The sequence below is a fragment of the Candoia aspera genome, chromosome 1 (genome assembly GCF_035149785.1).
Source record: "Candoia aspera isolate rCanAsp1 chromosome 1, rCanAsp1.hap2, whole genome shotgun sequence".
Taxonomy (NCBI): Eukaryota; Metazoa; Chordata; class Lepidosauria; order Squamata; family Boidae; genus Candoia; species Candoia aspera.
The window spans coordinates 198,163,547-198,184,788 of record NC_086153.1 but is presented as its reverse complement, the minus strand read 5'-3'; the positions used below and the strand labels follow the sequence as shown (position 1 = coordinate 198,184,788).

The 21,242-nt window shown below is 40.2% G+C and overlaps 1 protein-coding gene across 3 annotated transcripts in view; it reads right to left on the bottom strand.

Annotated features, from left to right (window-relative positions):
- Positions 1-18,623, bottom strand: part of IFIH1 (interferon induced with helicase C domain 1) — a 40,441-nt gene extending 21,818 nt beyond the window's left edge. The window contains exons 1-4 of one of the 3 annotated variants that reach the window (XM_063318292.1): positions 17,903-18,623; positions 15,863-16,019; positions 14,640-14,801; positions 2,856-2,939 (exon numbers count right to left, since the gene is read on the bottom strand). In XM_063318292.1, coding sequence (XP_063174362.1) covers positions 2,856-2,939; positions 14,640-14,801; positions 15,863-16,019; positions 17,903-18,358 — 859 coding nt within the window. In that variant the 5' untranslated portion in view covers positions 18,359-18,623. The remainder of the gene's footprint in view (positions 1-2,855; positions 2,940-14,639; positions 14,802-15,862; positions 16,020-17,902) is intronic. The other 2 variants (XM_063318290.1, XM_063318291.1) reach the window with 2 other exon arrangements.
- Between the last annotated feature and the right edge of the window lie 2,619 nt (positions 18,624-21,242).

Genomic DNA, 21,242 nt, shown 5'->3' with positions numbered 1-21,242 from the left:
TTATTTTCATAGGTTAATAAAGATGTTAAATAGAAAAGCCTTTCCATGTATGTATGTATGTATGTATGTATGTATGTATGTATTTATTTATTGGATCCATTAAGGCTGCCCAACTCCAAAAAGATTCTTTGTGATAACATAACCAATCAAGAAGTAAGATTTAGTTTTAGCAATTATACATTTTGCTCTGGAAAAATTAAGACAAAGGAGAAAAACTTTAAAACCTACAATGATGGCTTAAAAAGTATTATGTAAAAACATTAGCATATGCTAAACACAGAGAGCATAGGAAACAGCCTGGAATGAAAGAACAATTATCAGAAAAATATCTGATATTTTAAAAATATTATTTCTGGTAAAATTGTCAATATTGGCCAATCATAAGGAAAATCACCATAAAGTTATTTATAGATAGGATAAGGAAGGGTCACATCTTTTTGTACAGGCAATTCCATTAAAAGCCAACTAAGCTAACAGAACTTAATGAAGCTTGCATAATACTTGCTAATGGACATCTAAGTAGAGCTGCTTGCTTTATTTGAGCTACAGAATATTATCATCCAAGAAATCTTTCCTGCAGTTATATAACCACTACTTTTGTTTTAAAAAGTCCAATTTGTGGCCAATCTTCAATGTTAGGAATGTGACTGTGGTCACTTTGTTCCTTTCCTTTCAAATGTCCTGATAGCCTCTTTGACCTTTAAAAAGGGGGGAAATACAGACATTGTTTCTTCCCTATCACTGAAAGGTTGCTTCTCTCACAGAGTTATGTTATATGGAGCATTATCAGCATTGTCTGTGGAATCAGTGATCCTGAACTGGAGCTGACCATTTTCCTTGAGGAAACCCTACACAGAGATGTCCTCCTAATCCCTAAGCTTAACAATGGCAACCAGAAGTGCCAGAACTGTCATCACGAAGCAGCACAGTCACATGATGCTGCACTTTATGACCATGTCGCTTAGCGATGGAAATTCCAGTCCCAATGACCATTGTTAACTGAGGACTACCCATATATTCAATCTTTCCATTGCCACATATTCTAGTCCCCCAGTTCTGTATTGATAGCAAGGTTTCAGCCTGCACCATTTTCAGAGACCCCAAGCATGACCAAGACCTATTCTTAAAATCCAACTTTCTTTGAGGATGTCATGACTCTTTCTGAAGCAACAGCTCATGAACTTGAGTGCTGAACTTTCTTCTTCCAAATATTTGTCACCGTATCTCCTTTTTTCCCCTCTCAAAAACCAATCTTTTCTATGCTTTGGCTTCAGTCTTATAAAGGCTTGCTAAGAACAAAGGTCTACTCCCCTCTGAGAGGAGACAGAGACAACAGATGGATAAATTTGGGCAAGGACCATGACTATGATGCTCAAAGAGGAGCAGATGATCTGGGCTACATTGGCTTGTACTTTGGTAACTCAAGCCACAGCATTCTTTTTCTTGTATTTTTAAAAAATTGATAATTAGAGGCCCAGCCAGCTAAGCATGCACATTTTACTATTTTTATTGTTACTATATTTCACTATGCAATGATTATGTCTAGGGTCGAACATTACTTAGCTGCCCAGTGGACAGATACAGGCATGCCCTTACTGTGTTTTATTTCCCATTTCTTTTTTATTATTATTTAAGCATTTATTACTTTAATATGAGTATTATGACTCCCACATGAACTGTAAGTAGCAGCTAACAATTCATATGACTAAAATACTATTATTAGCACTGGCAGAATCAATCCATAGCACTTGAGGGTTTCCCAAGAGCCTCGCTGGAGACAAAGATCTACATGCCATTTTTTTAAAAAACGCAAGCTTATGGTCCATCTACCTCACAAGCCCACAGATACTTTGAATTTAATATTCCAAAAGTTTCTTCTGGTGTTTTGTCATCTAAGAAACTAAGAAATTCTTGCCTATTGTCCTAACTGCTGTATCCAATGAACCTGCCATCGTGCAGAGGCACTGTATGAATCTGAGTAATCCATGTGATTGCCCAGATGATTTTGGCACTGTTATATGCTAAGCCTATGATGATCTTATTTAGATGCTATGCTACCCATTGGGATCAGCCCAGCTTCTCATCTATCCACACAAGATCATTTAATATTTATTTATTTATATATCAAATTTCGTCACCACCCATCTCCCTCAACGTCACCCTAATACTGTCCACCCCAGAGTTAATTTCCCTCATTTCTAGATAGCTGCTAGGGCATGCAAAGAAACTGACTGTACCATACTGGATGTTTACTTGCAGTAGAACCAGGGGATAGGAGTATTTCAGCCAGCAAGAGTGGCAGAGATGACAAGCAACTAGCAGCAGGGACAACTTTTCTTTCTTCCTCTTGCTGGGCCACTCTCCTTTTTAATATCTAACCTTAAATCTCCCATTTTTGTGAGCAGACTCACATGAAACAACATGGTTGGAAGGGTGTGTGTGCACTATATATGGGAATGTGTGTCTGTGTGGGGAGCACAGTGAAAGGACTATCTAGCAAACCTGCACCTAAACTAAGCAAGGCAAAGTGGTCCGTGAGAAAAGTTACAGGTTGCAAAAATGACATAGCATAACCAGCTTGGATTGTGGGAGAATGAAGCACAGAGTTTAGAAGAAAAAGATTATGAGCTATATATGGAGATGGTCCAGGCAACTTACAGTTTGTGAACCACTTTATTCTGCTCTTCCATTTTAGGCAGAAGAACCAGTAACAAAAAGTAAAGAACACAGCAGCCTCCTGATACTGGTACCATTTGGCCACGTACATGAAGCTTCTATCACAACAAACTGTTGAGTGAGTGTAGGCTTCTAAATTTCATTTCATGCTTACCAGAGTACAAGGAAAAAAGTCCTACCTGATTCACCACTGAAAAGGTTCATCTGTCCAGAGTTTGCACTCACATCACAGGCATTTGTTTCTTGCAAACTGACATCAGATTCTGGCAGATAAATATACAAGCACAAACCTAAATGTGTCATGATGTACCGTTGTTTCTGTCTTCAGTTAACATACTTTGCTATTTAGTATAACCCCTTTCCTTAATCTTATTGTATTAAATAAAGTAGATGTTTCTGTTAGCATAAAAGATGCAAAAGCTGCTATAAAATGATTAAAGCACATCTGAAAACTTTTGATAATTCAAAAGCTTTTTTCTGTTTGTATTTGCTGTGTGAGTTTCACCAGTGCTGACTCTTGGGAGACCATCTTAAATCATATCCATATCAGGCATATGGATCTCTCCATTGGAACACAATTTCAAATATAAGGAATCAAAGTCTAAAGCAGGTGATCTAATATTACACACACACACACACAAATAAAAGCAGGTGATCTGATATACCGTATATGCCTTCAAATCAGTCTTGACTCCTGGCGGCTGCCTAGACTAGTCCCTGCAGTTTTTTTGGCAAAATTTTGGAAGTGGTTTGTCTTTGCCTCCTTCCTAGGGCTGAGTGAGAGTGACTGGCCCAAGGTCACCCAGCTGGCTTCGTGCCTAAGGCAGGACTAGAACTCACCATCTCCTGGTTTCTAGCCTGGTGCCTTCAGCAGTACACCAAACTGGCTCTATTTCTGATTTACTATATATTAGTCAGTATATAACTAGGCAGTGTTAAGAAACACTTTGCTTGAGGACTTCCAGTGGGAACATGGTGGAGTGAACAGCTGTGTCTGCGGGCTCTGCAGGTGGAACTGACAATGTGGCAGTTTTGGGGCTCAGGCAGGTTTTTCCTGAAGCCCTGGAGTGCTTTCACAGACAGAAAATGCTCCCATTTGCCCTCCAGAACAGCAACTTGCAGCCAGAAGATTGTAAACAGTGTTCACTCTAATCTGGTAAGAGCTGCTGGGAGGCTGGGACATCATCATTTCCAAGCCGCGCTGTAGCCTTAAAGGGACGCTAAGATCAGCCATTCCATTCCTAAACAACCAATTTATTTCTTTTTAAGTTTATGTACCCTAAGAGAGGCTTTTTACAGCAAGGAGAAGCAAGCTCTCTTGGTGCTTATCGTTATTTTGGGGGTTAATTTTTAAAGAAAATTCTTTTTAAATTTTTGATTTTGCTTTCCATCCAAATATTAAGGAGGGTTGAGATCACATAACTGTCTCCCTGCTATTATTTTTGCATTAAATTTGAAGACTTTACTTCTTCCTACATGTTGAAACTGCTGTTCTGAACTTTTAGCTTTCTGCTGCTATTTTCCCTGGGGAGCTGCCTCTTATCTCACTTTCACTTGTGTAAGCATCTCTTCGGAAATTTTCCATTAACTCCTACTTTTGCTAGTTAAGTACCTAGGGGGCACCATAATCTACTGCATGAGACATAGAGGATTTCAAGCAGACTTTCTTGGATTTCCACTGTAAACTCAAACAGATTCTTTTTGATTCCTGTCAAGTTATTATGCAAGATATTTGGGATATTGTTGAGAACATCAGTTCTAAAATGTGTCAACTGGCTGGGGAAGTAGTGGAAGAAATTGAAGACCTTAACAATGATGGAAACTTTCTACTAACAGTGAGATTGAGGCCTCTGTTAAAATGCCAGACGAAGATTGGCCAGTGGAGTTCAAGAATTTAAAGGAACAGAAGCAACTGCAAGCCATGAATGAGGCTGACTTTTTGATGGAATGTTATGGAAAAGAAGGGGCTGTTATCTATGGGAGGTTTTTTACTGAGAAGTCAGAGTTTTTAAAGGGGGCAGCTGGGTTGTTTGATTTCTTTTTGAAAAATGCTTTGCGTGTATTGTGGAGATATGTAAATGCTCTGGTTTATTTTGAAGTGGGGTAAGGGTGTAAGAATAATTATCTGGATTGCTTTTAGGGTTTGTTTGACTTCTCTTTAATGATTTGGATTAAGTTTAATAAGACACAATAATTCCTTGGTTTTAGGTTTAATATGATTAAGATTAGTATAATTGTTGTATTATTAACTATAATGGCAGACAATTTATATGCTTTTTAGTTTGATTTCTATTATAGCAGACAGAAAAGTATAGAATAGTAGTAGGAAGTATATAATTAAATAAATGTTATTGGGGGGGTTGATTAGGAGGTTTGTATTCTTTCTTTTAATATAAGGGGAAGGAACAAATGTGTTTAGTGATTTTTATAATGTACTAATAGAATGATTTATAGAAATAATGTGATTTTGATTTAATCTAGAGTAAGGGATTGATTATGGAAAATTGTTGCATATTCTTGCTGTTAAATTTGGAAGTTACCTCTTTATGTAATCTTCAAAAAAACTTTTCTCTCTCTCTCTGTTTTCACACTTTTTTTCTTTTCGCAGGTTTTTTTTTCTTTTTGTAATTTTTACCTTTGTTCTAAATCTAATGAAATTCTTATATAAAAAAAGAAACCCTTTGCTTGAGACCATGACATTAAATTTGCTTTATCTAAGCCCCCATTCAACACAAGATGCAGTGGATTTATTGTGGCTAAAAACTGGATTATGCAGTAGAAGAAACAGATCTTCCTAATAAGGATGAACAGAGTGCCACCTACTGCTTCACAAGGCATATGAATGAAGATTACTGCTGGAATGGAGAGGATGCTTGACACCTACCCTGATTAGGCAGAATTATAAAACTGGGGTAAAAACCAGGGCCCTGATCTGCAAAGTTCAGTCTCAGAATGGCCCTATAATGATAAGATTCATTCATCCCTTCCAACATTGCAGAAGACATGAGAGGAAAAAAAACAAAAAGGACCTGTTTAGAACAATGTCAGTATCAGCAAAATACTGGGCTGGAAACAATAATTCAATCTCTTACTTATAATCCAGCTGTTTTTAAAAAAAAAAGTACTGGTTGTGCAGTTGCAAATGGGGACAATTTATTTAAAGTAAGAACAGAATGTCTTCTCTTTCTTATTTAAACTAACACAGAATCCATTTATATACATTTCTTGGACAGACAGATGTAACTGAATCACAATAGCAGCAGGAATGAGTCACGCTTATGTTTCTTATATGGGGAAGAAAGAGCAAGATTATGCCTTCTTCCTTCAGCCGCAGAGGTGCTAGGAGATGCTGTGGGCAGAGGAAGGTCACACCAATTAATTCTAGCAGGGTGAAAAGTGTACAGTGATTAGGAAATGCACTTTCTTTGTAAGGAATTGATAAGGAAAATGGAGGGGATACAGTTTTTTTTTTTTGGAAAGAGAAAAAACTTAAAGTTCCTACACATAGCCAAGAATGTATATGGTTTTGCTGGCTGGGTACCCTCCACTTCCCAAAGCACTCTTTTTGGTGATTATGACAAAGGAAGAGAGAGACAGGCTTGGAAAGCGGTTGGTAGTCAGGGCAGATAATACCAAGCCGGGCAGACAAGCGTTCTGGCTGGTGTAGTGGAATTTCCTGGAAACTGATGCCACCGTTCCCTTCCCTACACCAATCTTTTTATAGCGCAAGTAGCAGAACACAGAACTGGATCCTGACATAACACTCTTTATAAATGGCTGGGGTGGCGGTGGGGGTGGGGAGAAGACAACCTTACTTTTCGGGCTTCAGATAAAATGCAAATTGCATGCATTTAAGTTGTTATAGCCCAAGGGGTTGGAAGCACCTAGCTAACCTTGGCTGAGTGGGGCCAGTTAAGCAGGGTTGGACCTAGTCTGTACTTGGATAAGAGACCACTAGGAAAACCCAGGGCTGTTGGTTAGGCTAGGAAGTTGAAAAGTATCCCCAGAAGACACTGAGTATCCTGAGTGTGCCAGTATAACATATGTACTTTCTAGCAGGTAAGCGTATGCTGTCTTTAGACCAGAGGTCCTAGCCTTCACAGAATCTTGTGAGCACTCTTGGGGTAAAACAGGTGTTTGATTGTGGCAAAAATATGTCAGAAACACTGACAAAAATGTGTCAGAACTAACCAGTATTTTGTCCTCGTCATTAGCCGACTATGACTAATGTTGCTATCTAATACTTTTTATCTTGCTAAAAAGTATTATCTTGCATATGAAAGCATCAGTTGACCATGGTGAGTGGTAGAAGTCAGTATTTATGGACCCAGCTGTTGACTGCCATGGCATATGGAAGACTGTGAATTAGCATGTAAGAGGAGTATGAATGAAATGGAAAATAGATATTCTGTTAATCTGTGAAATGAAGAAAAAGGGGAAAGATGTAATGGATCTGAATGAAGATGGTCTGATTTGGTAGAATGGAACTGAAGAATACATCTATAGAAATAAATGTCAGTTTAATTGTTAATGGAAGGACTGAAATGTGTGTCAGAAGGGATGAACTGGTCTCAGCTAGACTGTTGTAGATGCATATAAAAGTAGGAATTCATAGGTTAGTGATAGCTGGATGTTACACTAGTGAATGGTGATAATGAAAGAATCAGGGATGAATGTTGGAGAAAACGGTGCAATGTTCTGAATAAATGTGATCTGGGGGGAAAGGTTATTAAGTTAGGTGACATGAATGGATAGGTGGGAACAAGCACGAGTACAAAAAAATGATTCTGCCATTAGAAGCCAAAAGGATAGATTAAAAATGGACTCTCTTGGTGAGGATCTATTTAGGAAAAGGTCTAGTTTGTTTTGAATGCATGGTTTAAGCATGTCTACTCCTGCCTACAGTGGCAAACAAATCCATCTAAAATGATGATGAAATTGATTGTTTATGATTACAGATTGAGACAATCAGTGAGTAGTAAGAGATTCTGAATGTGGGACAGACCATTATTTGGTAAAATCAGTAGACTTGGGGGAAAATGACATGAAAGAAATGAATGAAATGAGAGTGAAAACAGAACTAAGGGAAGAGAAAGTGGAAGTCCTGTATGAAAGAGCATTTAGACGATAAACATTCCCAACAGAATGAATGAGAAATGAATGTAAGGAAAGATTATATGGAAGCTATTGAATTTGAAAAAATATGTATTAAAGAATGCCTCAAAAGTATATGGAATTTCACAAATAGGAAAATGATATTTGTTAGAATGAAAAAAATAATAGAGAACAATTGTTGCAAAAAATTAGTAGTGAAACATTGTATATTATACACACACACATACACACACATATACATAAAGATAGTTGAAAAGAACTAGTTAAGCTAAAAAGAGGCAGAGAAAATGTAGAACAATGTTGATAGAAATAATAATATTTTGGAAGTGGATAAATAGGACTAAACAAGGAACTTCCAGCAGATTGAATGGGATCAAGAGTAAAATTAGGAAATGATTTTTATGAAGCTGAAGCTAGAGGAATACTAGAAGAAGTATGTTAGAAATTTCTGTAGGAATGACAGTGATATACTAAAGCCATGGAACTGAACAAAAAGCATTAAATGTTAATGTCCAAGGAAAAAGTGATGAAAAAGAAGTTATGAATATTTTAGAAATGTTGAAAAATGCATCTCTCGGTAAGCCTAGAGATGCAGGTGGTAGAAAATTTTAAAATGTGGCTGTACAACTGTTGAACGTGTGTGAAGCCTGCATCTGTGTCTGTCAATTGGAAGAAGAATGTTATTGCTCCACAAATTAAGAAAAGTAGCAAAAGTGAATTCAAAAACTTAGGTTGTGAACCACTGTTAGCCTGGGGATGTGTTTGGCAGAATTCAGAGTGAAAGAGTACAGGGAGTGACAGCAACATTTAGGTCATTCAGTATGGCCTTATGTTGGTGAGCAGATGTGATTTTTACTCTTTAGCAGGCCGCTGACAAATGTATAGAAGTGACGGCTAAAGGGACTTCTTTGATTAGAGAAAAATAGTATCTATGTTTATTGTTGACTGGAAAGCCCTTATGGACTTTTTGTGTAAAACAGAAAAAAATGAACTTACGATTTATGGTTTTGATGATTAGACAGGACAGATTATAGAAAGAAGAATATTATGATGTAACTTAAAGAGGTAAAATTATAATTGTACTTATAACTGCTGTAAAGAAGATCAGAAGCCACTTCTTTGTATCTTTTTCCTTTCTTTTCTATTTTTCTTTTTCTTTCTTTCTTGCACTTTTAGCTTTCTCTTGCTTGTTTCCTATATTAGTTTGTATTAGTTTTTACTTTCATTTTTTTAAAAAAACCTTTTAAAAGTTTTATATATATATATATATATATATATATATATATATATATATATATAAAAGAAAAATGTATAGAAAATTTATTGTATGTTTGTTGAGTTAGAGGAGGTGTAAGATAAAGCAAGTAGGCATGTAATAGAGCAAGTTGCTTGAATATAGAGGTGAAGGTGTGTTAAGAGCAATGTTCCAGAAATAAGCCTGAATGAAAATAAATGGAATGCTTAGTGAATACTTGAGCACCAAACAGGGAAGAAGAGACGGATGTGTAATACTGCCTTGGTTGTAAGAAATACTTGCAGTAACATTAGAAATGTGTTGGGTGAGGACCTGACTGTATATGTACTTTTACATGCAGGTGTTGTTGGGAGGTTGGCTGAGAACATGAATTATTTGTAGCAAATATTAGATAGATGGTATGATGCAAGGCAGAGAATGAAAATTATATATCAAAGATGAAGTTATGTCTGCCAATAAAATGGAGTAGACAACTGCAAGTTGTATGTAACGGGTTAAAAACTAGAGCAAGGAGATGAATTTGTGTTCTTTGGTAGAACAGTCACTAAAAATGGAAAAATGGATGGAAAAATTTTAAGATGTGCAAACAGAAAGGTAGTGGGTAGGTATGTGATCTTTTGCAAGGAATGAATGTTTGTTGAAAGAAGCAAAATTGTTATATGATAATGAAAGTTGGTTCATCATCAAGAAAAATACAAAAGGAGGGTGAACGCAATGGGAAAGGAGCACTTAAGAAGAGTGTGTGGTCAGACAAGAAGAGATAGGGTCAAGAATGAATATGGACTGAATGGACGCAGACTGAATATAGAAGTGAATGTCCAGTATGGAAGAATGTTGAGGTGGCTTGGTCACATACTGTAAAAAGAATGAATGAAGATTTAAATGCAAAACAATTTATGAAGGCAAAATGAATTAATCAAGAAGGTGAAAACTGAGAAGGTTGTGGTTGGATGAAGTTGATGAAATCCTAAAAAAAAAAAAAAACCTCACAAAAAAGATGTTATATTACTAAAAGCACTAGAAATTTCCTTAAGAGAATATTAGAACTTCCTATCACTTAGGAAGTACCAAAGGTAGAACTAAATGTCTTTTATCCAGCTGTTATTTAAAGAATTGTAATTATTTCACTTAGCACACCTCCTGGTGGCAAAATGCTGTCACTGCCTCTTAAGAACCTGCAACCAAAATTGGCAACATATAGTAGTATCCACAAATGGCGATGGGTCCATCGCACCCTAAAACAGTACTCACAATCTACCAAAATTCAATAAAAATCTTCAAATGGAAAAAATCTTGTGAGATCTAAAATAAACATCAGACAAAAAGAGTTGCTGGAGAACAGGATGTGCTTTGTGGATATGAAAACTCACTCACTAAGGTAAAGGTAAAGGTTTCCCTTGACGTAAAGTCCAGTCGTATCCGACTCTAGGGGGCAGTGCTCATCTCCATTTCTAAGCCGCTGAGCCGGCATTGTCCGTAGACCCGTCCGTGGTCATGTGGCCAGCATGACTACACGGAACGCTGTTACCTTCCCGCCGAAGCGGTACCTATTAATCTACTCACATTTGCATGTTTTCAAACTGCTAGGTGAGCAGGAGCTGGGACTAGCAACGGGAGCTCACCCCGTCATGTGGATTTGAACCGCCGACCTTCCGATCGGCAAGCTCAGCAGCTCAGCGGTTTAACCCACAGAGCCACTCACTCACTACTGGGGCTTAAAACCAGGTGGAAGGGAGGGAGGGCTGTAATATTGAGTCAGCATGGTAGAGTGCTTAAGACCTGGGACTACAGATACCCAGATTCAAATTCTCACTCAACCAAGGAGTTTGCTAGATGATTTGGAGTCAATCACTCTCTCTCAGCGAAATGTACCTCACTGGAGAATGGGGATCAAATGAGGGCCTTTCCCATCTGCACCATCTTGAATACCTAGAGAAAAGGGGCACAACTTGTTTTAGGTTGAGGGTTACACTTGGCCTTTGGCATGCCAAGAGCTGTATACTAAGCCAGGATCCAGCCATGGCTAGTTTGTTTTTGTTGTTTATTCGTTTAGTCACTTCCGACTCTTCGTGACTTCATGGACCAGCCCACGCCAGAGCTTCCTGTCGGTCGTCAACACCCCCAGCTCCCCCAGGGACGAGTCCATCACCTCTAGAATATCATCCATCCATCTTGCCCTTGGTCGGCCCCTCTTCCTTTTCCCCTCCACTCTCCCTAACATCAGCATCTTCTCCAGGGTGTCCTGTCTTCTCATTATGTGGCCAAAGTTTTTCAGTTTTGCCTTTAATATCATTCCCTCCAGTGAGCAGTCTGGCTTTATTTCCTGGAGGATGGACTGGTTTGATCTTCTTGCAGTCCAAGGCACTCTCAGGATTTTCCTCCAACACCACAGTTCAAAAGCATCTATCTTCCTTCGCTCAGCCTTCCTTATGGTCCAGCTCTCGCAGCCATATGTTACTACGGGGAACACCATTGCTTTAACTATGCGGGCCTTTGTTGTCAGTGTGATGTCTCTGCTCTTAACTATTTTATCGAGATTTGTCATTGCTCTTCTCCCAAGGATTAAGCGTCTTCTGATTTCCTGACTGCAGTCAGCATCCGCAGTAATCTTCACACCTAGAAATACAAAGTCTTTCACTGCCTCTACGTTTTCTCCCTCTATTTGCCAGTTATCAATCAAGCTGGTTGCCATAATCTTGGTTTTTTTGAGGTTTAGCTGCAAGCCAGCTTTTGCACTTTCTTCTTTCAGCTTCATCATAAGGCTCCTCAGTTCCTCTTCACTTTCAGCCATCAAAGTGGTATCATCTGCATATCTGAGATCGTTAATGTTTCTTCCAGCGATTTTAACTCCAGCCGTGGCTAGAGCCAGGATAAAAACTAAATCTGAATTCATTTAACTCACATTTAGTTACCAAATACACTTAACATCAGTGGACTTAATATAATTATACCTCAGAGATCTAAAAACATATTTTTGATTACATTAATTGTCAATTCCTTGGGAGCAACGATTCACATTCCATTCCATCCTCATAGGCCCTCCAGAAGATCCAGGTCTTCACTGCTCTTTGGAACTCCAAAAGGAATAGGTTCATTCTTATTTCTAGAGACAGGGTATTCCAGGCCATCAGAGAGAAGGCTCATCCTTGGGGGCCCTTATGTTGACAACTCTGAGTAGCAACCTGTGACAAATCCTCCTTCTTGGATTTCAACAGACAAGCAGATTCAAAGTGGAGTAGATGGTCTCTCAGATTCCAAGTCCTAAGCCATAAGGGGCTTTAAAGATAACAACCAGTACCCTGAATTGCACCCAGAAGCCTATTAGTAACCAGAGGAGCTCTCACAGTAGAGGATTATGAACCATGCCCATTTCTACTCAGGCCACTGCATTTTGGACCAGCTGCAGCTCCATGTAAAGTGAATTGCAGTACTCTAGTATTGAGACAATAAGGGTGTGAGTGCCTACCAACAAAGCCTCCTGTTCCTGAAAGGTCACAACTGGTGCAAGATGAAAATGGAGAGTAGAGGAAGAAGCTACCTTTACTGCTTTTCAATGTCATTTCTTCCTGAAAAGTTTAGCTGTCAATATCTTTAATTTGAGGGAGGTTTGCCACTGATTTAGTTAAATTGGTTATATCAGAGGTCAGCAAACTTTTCAGGTGTTAAGACACCATGGAGTGATTTTATATGATGCTGTGCATGCCTTCCTCCCAAAATGTTAAATTGGGGGAAAACTTTTTGGCTTGTTTAATAAAGTATTAAAAATATTTGGAGGGGGCTTCTGGTGGAAACATGGTGGTCTGAACAGCTGTGCTTGTGGGCTCCTAGAGCAGAACTGACAATGCAGCAAGTTTTGGACTCAGGCAGGTTTTTTCTGAAGCCCAGGAGCATTTTTCTGGAGATAGAAAAACACTCAGAATTACCCCATCTGTCCTTGGGAAGGCTGCTTGCAGCCAGAAAATCTCAAGCAGCATTCACGATCAATTGGTAAGAGCAGCCGGGAGGCTGGGCATCACCATTTCCAAGTAGCACTGTAGCCTTAAGACTGGCCACCTCACTTCTAAATCACCCAATTTATTTTTAAGTTTATGTACCTTAAGAGAGGCTTTCTACAACAAGGAGAAATTAGTTCTCTTGGTGCTTATCGTTTTGTAGTTTTCTTTTTAAAAAAATTCTTTTTTAAGTTTTGGATTTTGCTTCCCATCCAAGTATTAAGGTTGAGAGTACATAACTGTCTCCCTGCTATTATTTTCATACTAAATTTGAAGATTTTACCATTTTCCTACACGTTGGATCTCTTATTTTGAACTTTCAGCTTTCTGTTGCTACTTTCCCTTGGGAACTGCCTGTTATCATACTTTCACTTCTGTAAACACATTTCGGAATTTTCCTATTATCTCCCACTTTTGCTGGTTAAGCTCCTAGGGGGTGCCATAATCTACTGCGTGAGACATGGAGGATTTCAAGCAGACTTTCTCAGATTTTCATTGAGACTTTAAACAGATCCTTTTTGATTCCTGTCAAGTTTTTATGCAAGGCATTCAGGACATTGTGAAAAATATGAGGTTTAAAATGTGTTATCTGGTTGGGGATGTTGTGGAAGAAACTGAAGAGCTTAACGACGATAGAAATGTTTCTTCTAATAGCGAGATCGGGGCTTCTGTTGAAATGCTGGATGAAGATCGGATAGTCGAGTTGAAGAAATTAAAGGGACAGATCAAATTGCAAGCCATAAGTGGAATTGAATTGCTGATGGAACGTTATGGAAAAGAAGGGGTTATTATGTATGGGAAGCTAACTGTTGAGAAGTCGGAGTTCTTAAGGGCTGCAGTTGGGCTGTCTGATTTCTTTATGAAAAAAGCTCTGTGTGTATTGTGGGGATGTGTAAATGCTCTGGTTTATTCTGAAGTGGGGTAAGGACTCAAGAATATTTATCTGGATTGCTTCTAGGCCTGGTTTGACTTCATTCATCTTTAATGATTTGGATTAAGATTAACAAGGTATAATAGTAAACGCTTGGTTTTAGGCTTAATTTGATTAAGATTGTTATAATTGTTGTATTATTAATTATAATGGCAGGCAATTTATGTTTTTTAGTTTGATTTTTATTATAGTAGACAGAAATGTATAGAATAGCAGTAGGAAGGAAATAATTAAATGTTATTTTGGGGGGGGAGTTGATTAGGAGGTCTATATATATTTCTCCTTTTTCTTTTAATATAAAGGGATGGAGCAACTGTACTTAAGTGGTTTTTATAATGTGCCAATGGAATGATGAAATAATGTGATTTTGGTTTAATATAGAGTAAGGGATTGATTATGGAAAATCTGTTGTATATCCTTGCTGTTAAAAATCGGAAGTCACCTTTTCTTGTAATTAAAAAAAAAATTCTCTTGTGTTTTCACTCTTTTTTAGGGGTTTTTTTTTTGCAGTTTTTATCTTTGTCTTAAATCTAATAAAATTCTTATAAAAAATACTCAGAGAACCCTGAATGCCATCTAGTGTGTTATATATGTCATGGCACCTACATTTACAATATTACCGATCAGTTACATGAATTAGGTGTAAAAACACTGGGGGCTGGCAAATCACCTGAAACTGCAGGAAAATCTTCAAACGACTTTTCCGATACATTCTTCTCGCCCTCCAGAGTGGCTCGTAATTCAGTTCTTGGCTTCAGATCCTCCACGCCTTCAGAACTGGGTGCCTCATATATTTCATTTGAAAAGTCAGAGGCTCCATTTACGTCTTGTTCTGTTCAACCAAAATAAAAAGTTGCAACCCACAACTGAAGTTTATTCATTTAAATAACTGTTCAACTAATGAACTAGAAAATGTAATGACACACATAAAACAGATGGCCTTTAATTTCTATCATAAATTTGGGAAGTGGGCACTCTTGAAGGGCCAAACTGAAAAAAATCTTGGAGTTTTATGATCAGAACTACCAACTATCACTGGCTGTCCTTATTTATACATGTGCCCAAATAACAGGTATGAAGGATCCTTAACTTAAGAACAATAGCAATAGCACAGTAGCAACAACGGACAGTAGCAGGAATCAGCTTTTGCAAGTAGAGAATTTTCAGAAGGCCTGAAGCAAAAGTTTCTAAAATGAGAGATGAGGAGCAAAACTGGAATGAGATCACAGAAGATGCCTACTCAGAGAAGTAAGTCCCACTAAAATAAATCCTAGTCCAGTGGGAATAGATCTACAGTTTCTATACGACTATTTAGAAACAAGTCTCACTGTTTTTAGTGTACCTTATTCCCAAGTAAATGTAGGAACAAAGAAAATAAGTCATAATCTCAAACACAATATTGTCAATATCTACTATGTTAGATGTAACTGTAGGTCAGATAGATTCTATGTACTGTGAATACAAGAGTGCTTAATTCTCTTCCTGTTCAAAATTTAAGTCAATTATAATTGAAACATACAGTTGAGCTCATAAGCTTACGTACCCCTTGCAGAATGATTTCCTTTATTGCTATAGTTTGTTTAATGATCGTGCTATTCTGTGATTATTAATAGTTTAATCTGAATCACATTACAAATAAAAAAAGTGTTTTGCCTGATCCCTCTTGTTTACTTACAAAATGGTCTACACCTTACAAAACCTGCAAGGGGTATGTACACCTATGGGCACAACTGCACCTCTGTCTTCTCAGCACAATCCTAAACGGTTACTTTTAAACAGCAGCCCTATGGAGCAAATCTCACTTAGGAGACAAGCAACAAATGCGCACAATCAGTATACAAACATTTATCAAAATATGAGCATGCGCTGAAACTCACGCAATTATATTATTACCATTAGTGTGCCCACTTAGGTAAGCAGCCATGTTCTCATGACCAGCTTCACGTAGGGCTTCCAGAAAGGGCGAGAACCATTCTTTCTTCTGTACTATCCTATAGAGCATTTCTCTCACTGCTGACTTATTCCCATGAGCGCGGTTTTCAACAATTACCTGTTCAGGGAAAATAAAGAGGCAAAAGGAACATTTTGATAAGATGCTTCGCAATATATATATAACAATATATTTTCTTATTGGCAAATAACAGGTAGTCAATATTTACTGACCACAATTGGGACCAGCAACTCAATTATTAAGCAAAGTGTTCGCTAAGTGAAACTGCGACTGAGCTGATGATCTTACTTCAGCTTTCCTTTGCTTTACAGACCTGCGAAGGTTGTAAATGCCAGGATTGGTTGCAAAGTTACTTCTTCATCACCACTGTAACTGAATGGTTGATAAACGAGGTAGTCGCTATACAAGGACTTTGTTGTTGTTTCTTCGTTCAGTCGCTTCCGACTCTTCGTGACTTCATAGACCAGCCCACGCCAGAGCTTCCTGTCGGTCGTCAACACCCCCAGCTCCCCCAGGGACGAGTCCGTCACCTCTAGTTTTGTTGTTTATATACAAGGACTATCTGTATTAAAAAGGTTTCCATGCAAGGCTTAGTGTATCAACTTAACTGAGGATACCCTCTGTGTTTTCAAAGAGTAATATTTAAAACAACTTCCAGCCCTCCTCTGAGGCATTTGTCAACTCAGGCTCATAAGAAAGATGCAAGGTTGGAGAATATTCAAGACAGACTTCTTGAAGTTAACAGCAGCCTGATTTTGAAACACTTCATTCTTTTTGATTTCCCTCATTGTTACTGTGAGAAGCTGCTGAGCTAGAACCACACACTCAAATATAATAAGCAGTAGTAAATCAGCAAACCAGCGTACATATTTCACAAAGACATCAACATCCATTAAGATAATAGCCGTACAGCCAAGTTAATGTGCAATCCTCCAGGCCTTGAGTTGGCAGAAAAGTAGGCTGGTGACCAGTCCTGCCCTTACAGCTTTTAAATTAGGATAAGTTAAGGGAAGGGATTGGTGGATTCCCTTGGCATTGTTTTCCCTACCATGAGATTCACTTGCTGGCAGGAACGACCACCTCTGCTCAGTCTCCTTAAGCTGTGGCAGGGCAGGCATGAGTGAGCATAGGCAGGTGCCTGGGATGAAGGTTTAACTGCCTTTCAAGTTGCCTGAGTGACAGTTTGCAGCCAACGGTGTATTTTTATTCATCTGCCTGAATGTAAGGAGTAAATGCTTTCTAAAGCCTAACTCTTTGTCATGAGATGGGTGTCTACAGGAGGAGGCAAATGACAAAATTTGCACTGTGGTACAGATTCCACACCTTACATACTTGGGTACAACACTGTGACCCAAGCATGAGAATGTCATGAAGCACCTGCTGTTTGGCATCATGGTGGTTAGAAGCAGAGCCCTATGGTCGTGGGGCCTATCGTAATAATCTGTGGCTGCATGTGACCTAACTGTTTCATGTCTATGAGTGTCCACTTTAAAATCCTCTCTCCTAAGAATTGATTGTTGGTCAATCCATGTTTCCCATCTGTAAAATTGGTTTTGCAGTCAAGACTCATTTGGCAAAAATATATGTTTGCTCCAAAAATGATTTACAAAGCAATAATCTGCAAGTCTTATTTTCCATTTGTGATGGGTTTGGCCTTCTGGTTGGTCTAGTACAATGTTTCTTAAAAGACAGGTGGACTTCAACTCCCAGAATTCCTATGCTGGCGGGGGGGGGGGGGAAGAGCTATGCTGGCTGGGGAACTTTGGGAGTTGAAGTCCACACATTTTAAAGTTGCTGAGGTTGAGAAATCCTGGTCAGGCCAAGGAATTCTAGAATTCGTTCCAGATACCTTAAGAGCCCTCTTCTTCTTTCCTGACCCCTCTAGCCCATCTCGCTGCCCAGCCCCGCCCCCCCCCCCCGCCCGATCTAGTTTTAGGAGAGGCTTGGTCCCCTCCTCCTATTGTTGCTTTGTTTCAGCTTACCCGCTCCAGGTCTTCGTCATCCAAGAGCCCCTTTTCGAAACACTGGCAGGCCACCTGAATGGCCCGTACGTCAGTCAGGCGGTCGAAGAACCCGTTCACCAGAGCCCTGCCCAGGTCGCCGATCGCCTCCTGGGAGGGCGAGGGCAGGTTGCTCAGGCTGGGGTCCAGGTAATTGGCGGCGTCGTAGCCGCCCCGCACCAGCGCCTCGCAGAACTCCTGGCACATGCCCGCCGACCGGGGGCCCTCCTTCTCCACCAAGGAGAGCAGCTGCTCCGCGGCTTCCACGTCCCCCTTTTCTCTGGCCGCGGCTCGGAGCCGAACTTTTTCCTCGGGCCGCAGGGACGGCATCAAGTCCAGCACTCGATTCACTTGGACGCTGGTCTTGATCCTGGGTCTAAAGCAAGAGATCAAGTAGAGGATGGACCCATCTCGGGACTGGGTCGCGGCCGCTTCCATGCCGCCGCCGCCGCCAGAGGTCTGTCCTGGCTTGGGGAACGGAGCAATTCCTTCTCGGAGCGCGGGGAAGGCAATAGCGAGCGCTGCTTCCCAAACCACAACCCCGCCCGCCGGGGCATACAGTAGGCAGTTTCTCTCCTGATCCCGTCGCTTGGCACTGGGAGAGCCAGTCAGCTGGGCGCTTCTCCTGGATGCACTTTCGGTTTCTATTCTCAGCTGGCGCTCGGTTTCCAAACGAGGAGCGCCCTTTCCCTTGAAGGCGGACTTTGTACAATTTTTCCAGTTTCGTCAGCCACGGAGGACCTCAGCGCATGCTCCGTGGGACAAAACTTGGGTAGTCAATTTCCTGGTAGCACCGTTAACAAGGTCTCCCAACGTTCCCCCATCAGATGTCTTAGTCTACCACTTCCAGAATCCACAGCCAGGAACTCCAGGAGCTGTGGTCCAACTCACTTGGAGTGGGAAACTGCTTAATACATTTGGAACTCAACAGAAAGTCTCAGAACGATGTTTAGTACTGAAATCATGGGAGAGGCAGGCACCAGTGTATTATGTTTGACATTTGATTACTCTTTATGGGAAGTTTATTGTAATTGTGTTTTCTTGACGTCTCACCTAACAACTGCATTGCTTACCAATGGAAATTCCGGTCCCAATTACCATCATAACTGGAAGACTACCTGTATGGCAACATCATACACAGAGGGAGCCACTTTACTCAAACCAGCGGGGCACCCCAGGGAATAATGGCAATTTCTGTTATATCTCTGTATAAGTTTTCTTTCAGAAGTGCAGGGTGACTAACAAAAGGGTCTCTATTTGTATCTACAAGGGGTGCTGGGTTGAGAGAGAGTTGTTGTTTATTCGTTTAGTCGCTTCCGACTCTTTGTGACTTCATGGACCAGCCCACGCCAGGGCTTCCTGTCGGTCGTCAATACCCCCAGCTCCCCCAGGGACGTGTCCGTCACCTCTAGAATATCATCCATCCACCTTGCCCTTGGTCGGCCCCTCTTCCTTTTGCCCTCCACTCTCCCGAGCATCAGCATCTTCTCCAGGGTGTCCCGTCTTCTCATTATGTGGCCAAAGTTTTTCAGTTTTGCCTTTAATATCATTCCCTCAAGTGAGCAGTCCGGCTTTATTTCCTGGAGGATGGACTGGTTTGATCTTCTTGCAGTCCAAGGCACTCTCAGAATTTTCCTCCAACACCACAGTTCAAAAGCATCGATCTTCCTTCGCTCAGCCTTCCTTATGGTCCAGCTCTCGCAGCCATATGTTACTACGGGGAACACCATTGCTTTAACTATGCGGGCCTTTGTTGTCAATGTGATGTCTCTGCTCTTAACTATTTTATCGAGATTGGTCATTGCTCTTCTCCCAAGGATTAAGCGTCTTCTGATTTCCTGACTACAGTCAGCATCCGCAGTAATCTTCGCACCTAGAAATACAAAGTCTTTCACTGCCTCTACGTTTCCTCCCTCTATTTGCCAGTTATCAATCAAGCTGGTTGCCATAATCTTGGTTTTTTTGAGGTTTAGCTGCAAGCCAGCTTTTGCACTTTCTTCTTTCACCTTCATCATAAGGCTCCTCAGTTCCTCTTTGCTTTCAGCCATCAAAGTGGTATCATCTGCATATCTGAGATTGTAAATGTTTCCTCCAGCGATTTTAACTCCAGCCTTGGATTCCTCAAGCCCAGCATGTTGCATCATGTGTTCTGCCTACAAGTTGAATAGGTAGGGTGAGAGTATACAGCCCTGTCGTACTCCTTTCCCAATCTTAAACCAGTCCGTTGTTCCGTGGTCTGTTCTTACTGTTGCTACTTGGTCGTTATACAGATTCTTCAGGAGGCATACAAGATGACTTGGTATTCCCATACCACTAAGAACTTGCCACAATTTGTTATGGTCCACACAGTCAAAGGCTTTAGAATAGTCAATAAAACAGAAATAGATGTTTTTCTGAAACTCCCTGGCTTTTTCCATTATCCAGCGGATATTGGCAATTTGGTCCCTAGTTCCTCTGCCTTTTCTAAACCCAGCTTGTACATCTGGCAATTCTCGCTCCATGAATTGCTGAAGTCTACCTTGCAGGATCTTGAGCATCACTGTTGTCCCAACAACCAGGAAACACACTGAGACAAGGAACTGGTCTCTAATATTTATTACTAGTACTTAACAGGAATCCTAACAAACTGAAGAAGCGTGGGAAAAACCCAGACATATAACCCCCAAGGGTTAAGGCGGTCCCGATCTGTGTCTCTTTGAATGGCTGAACAATTCCTCAGTGCTACGCATGCGCTTGACAGTCTGGATGGGAGGCCCCTGCTCGCCATCCTTACTCATGACAACCGTACTGGCATGTGAAATGAGTGCCACTGTTCGATAGTTTGAACATTCTTTATTGTTTCCCTTTTTTGGTATGGGGATATAAGTTGATTTTTTCCAGTCTGATGGCCATTCTTGTGTTTTCCAAATTTGCTGGCATATAGCATGCATTACCTTGACAGCATCATCTTGCAAGATTTTGAACAGTTCAGCTGGGATGCCGTCGTCTCCTGCTGCCTTGTTATTAGCAATGCTTCTTAAGGCCCACTCAACCTCACTCTTCAGGATGTCTGGCTCTAGCTCACTGACCACACCATCAAAGCTATCCCCGATATTGTTATCCTTCCTATACAGGTCTTCCGTATATTCTTGCCACCTTTTCTTGATCTCTTCTTCTTCTGATAGGTCCTTGCCATCTTTGTTTTTGATCATGCCCATTTTTGCCTGGAATTTACCTCCAATGTTTCTAATTTTCTGGAAGAGGTCTCTTGTCCTTCCTATTCTATTGTCTTCTTCCACTTCCGCGCATTGCTTGTTTAAAAATAATTCATTATCTCTTCTGG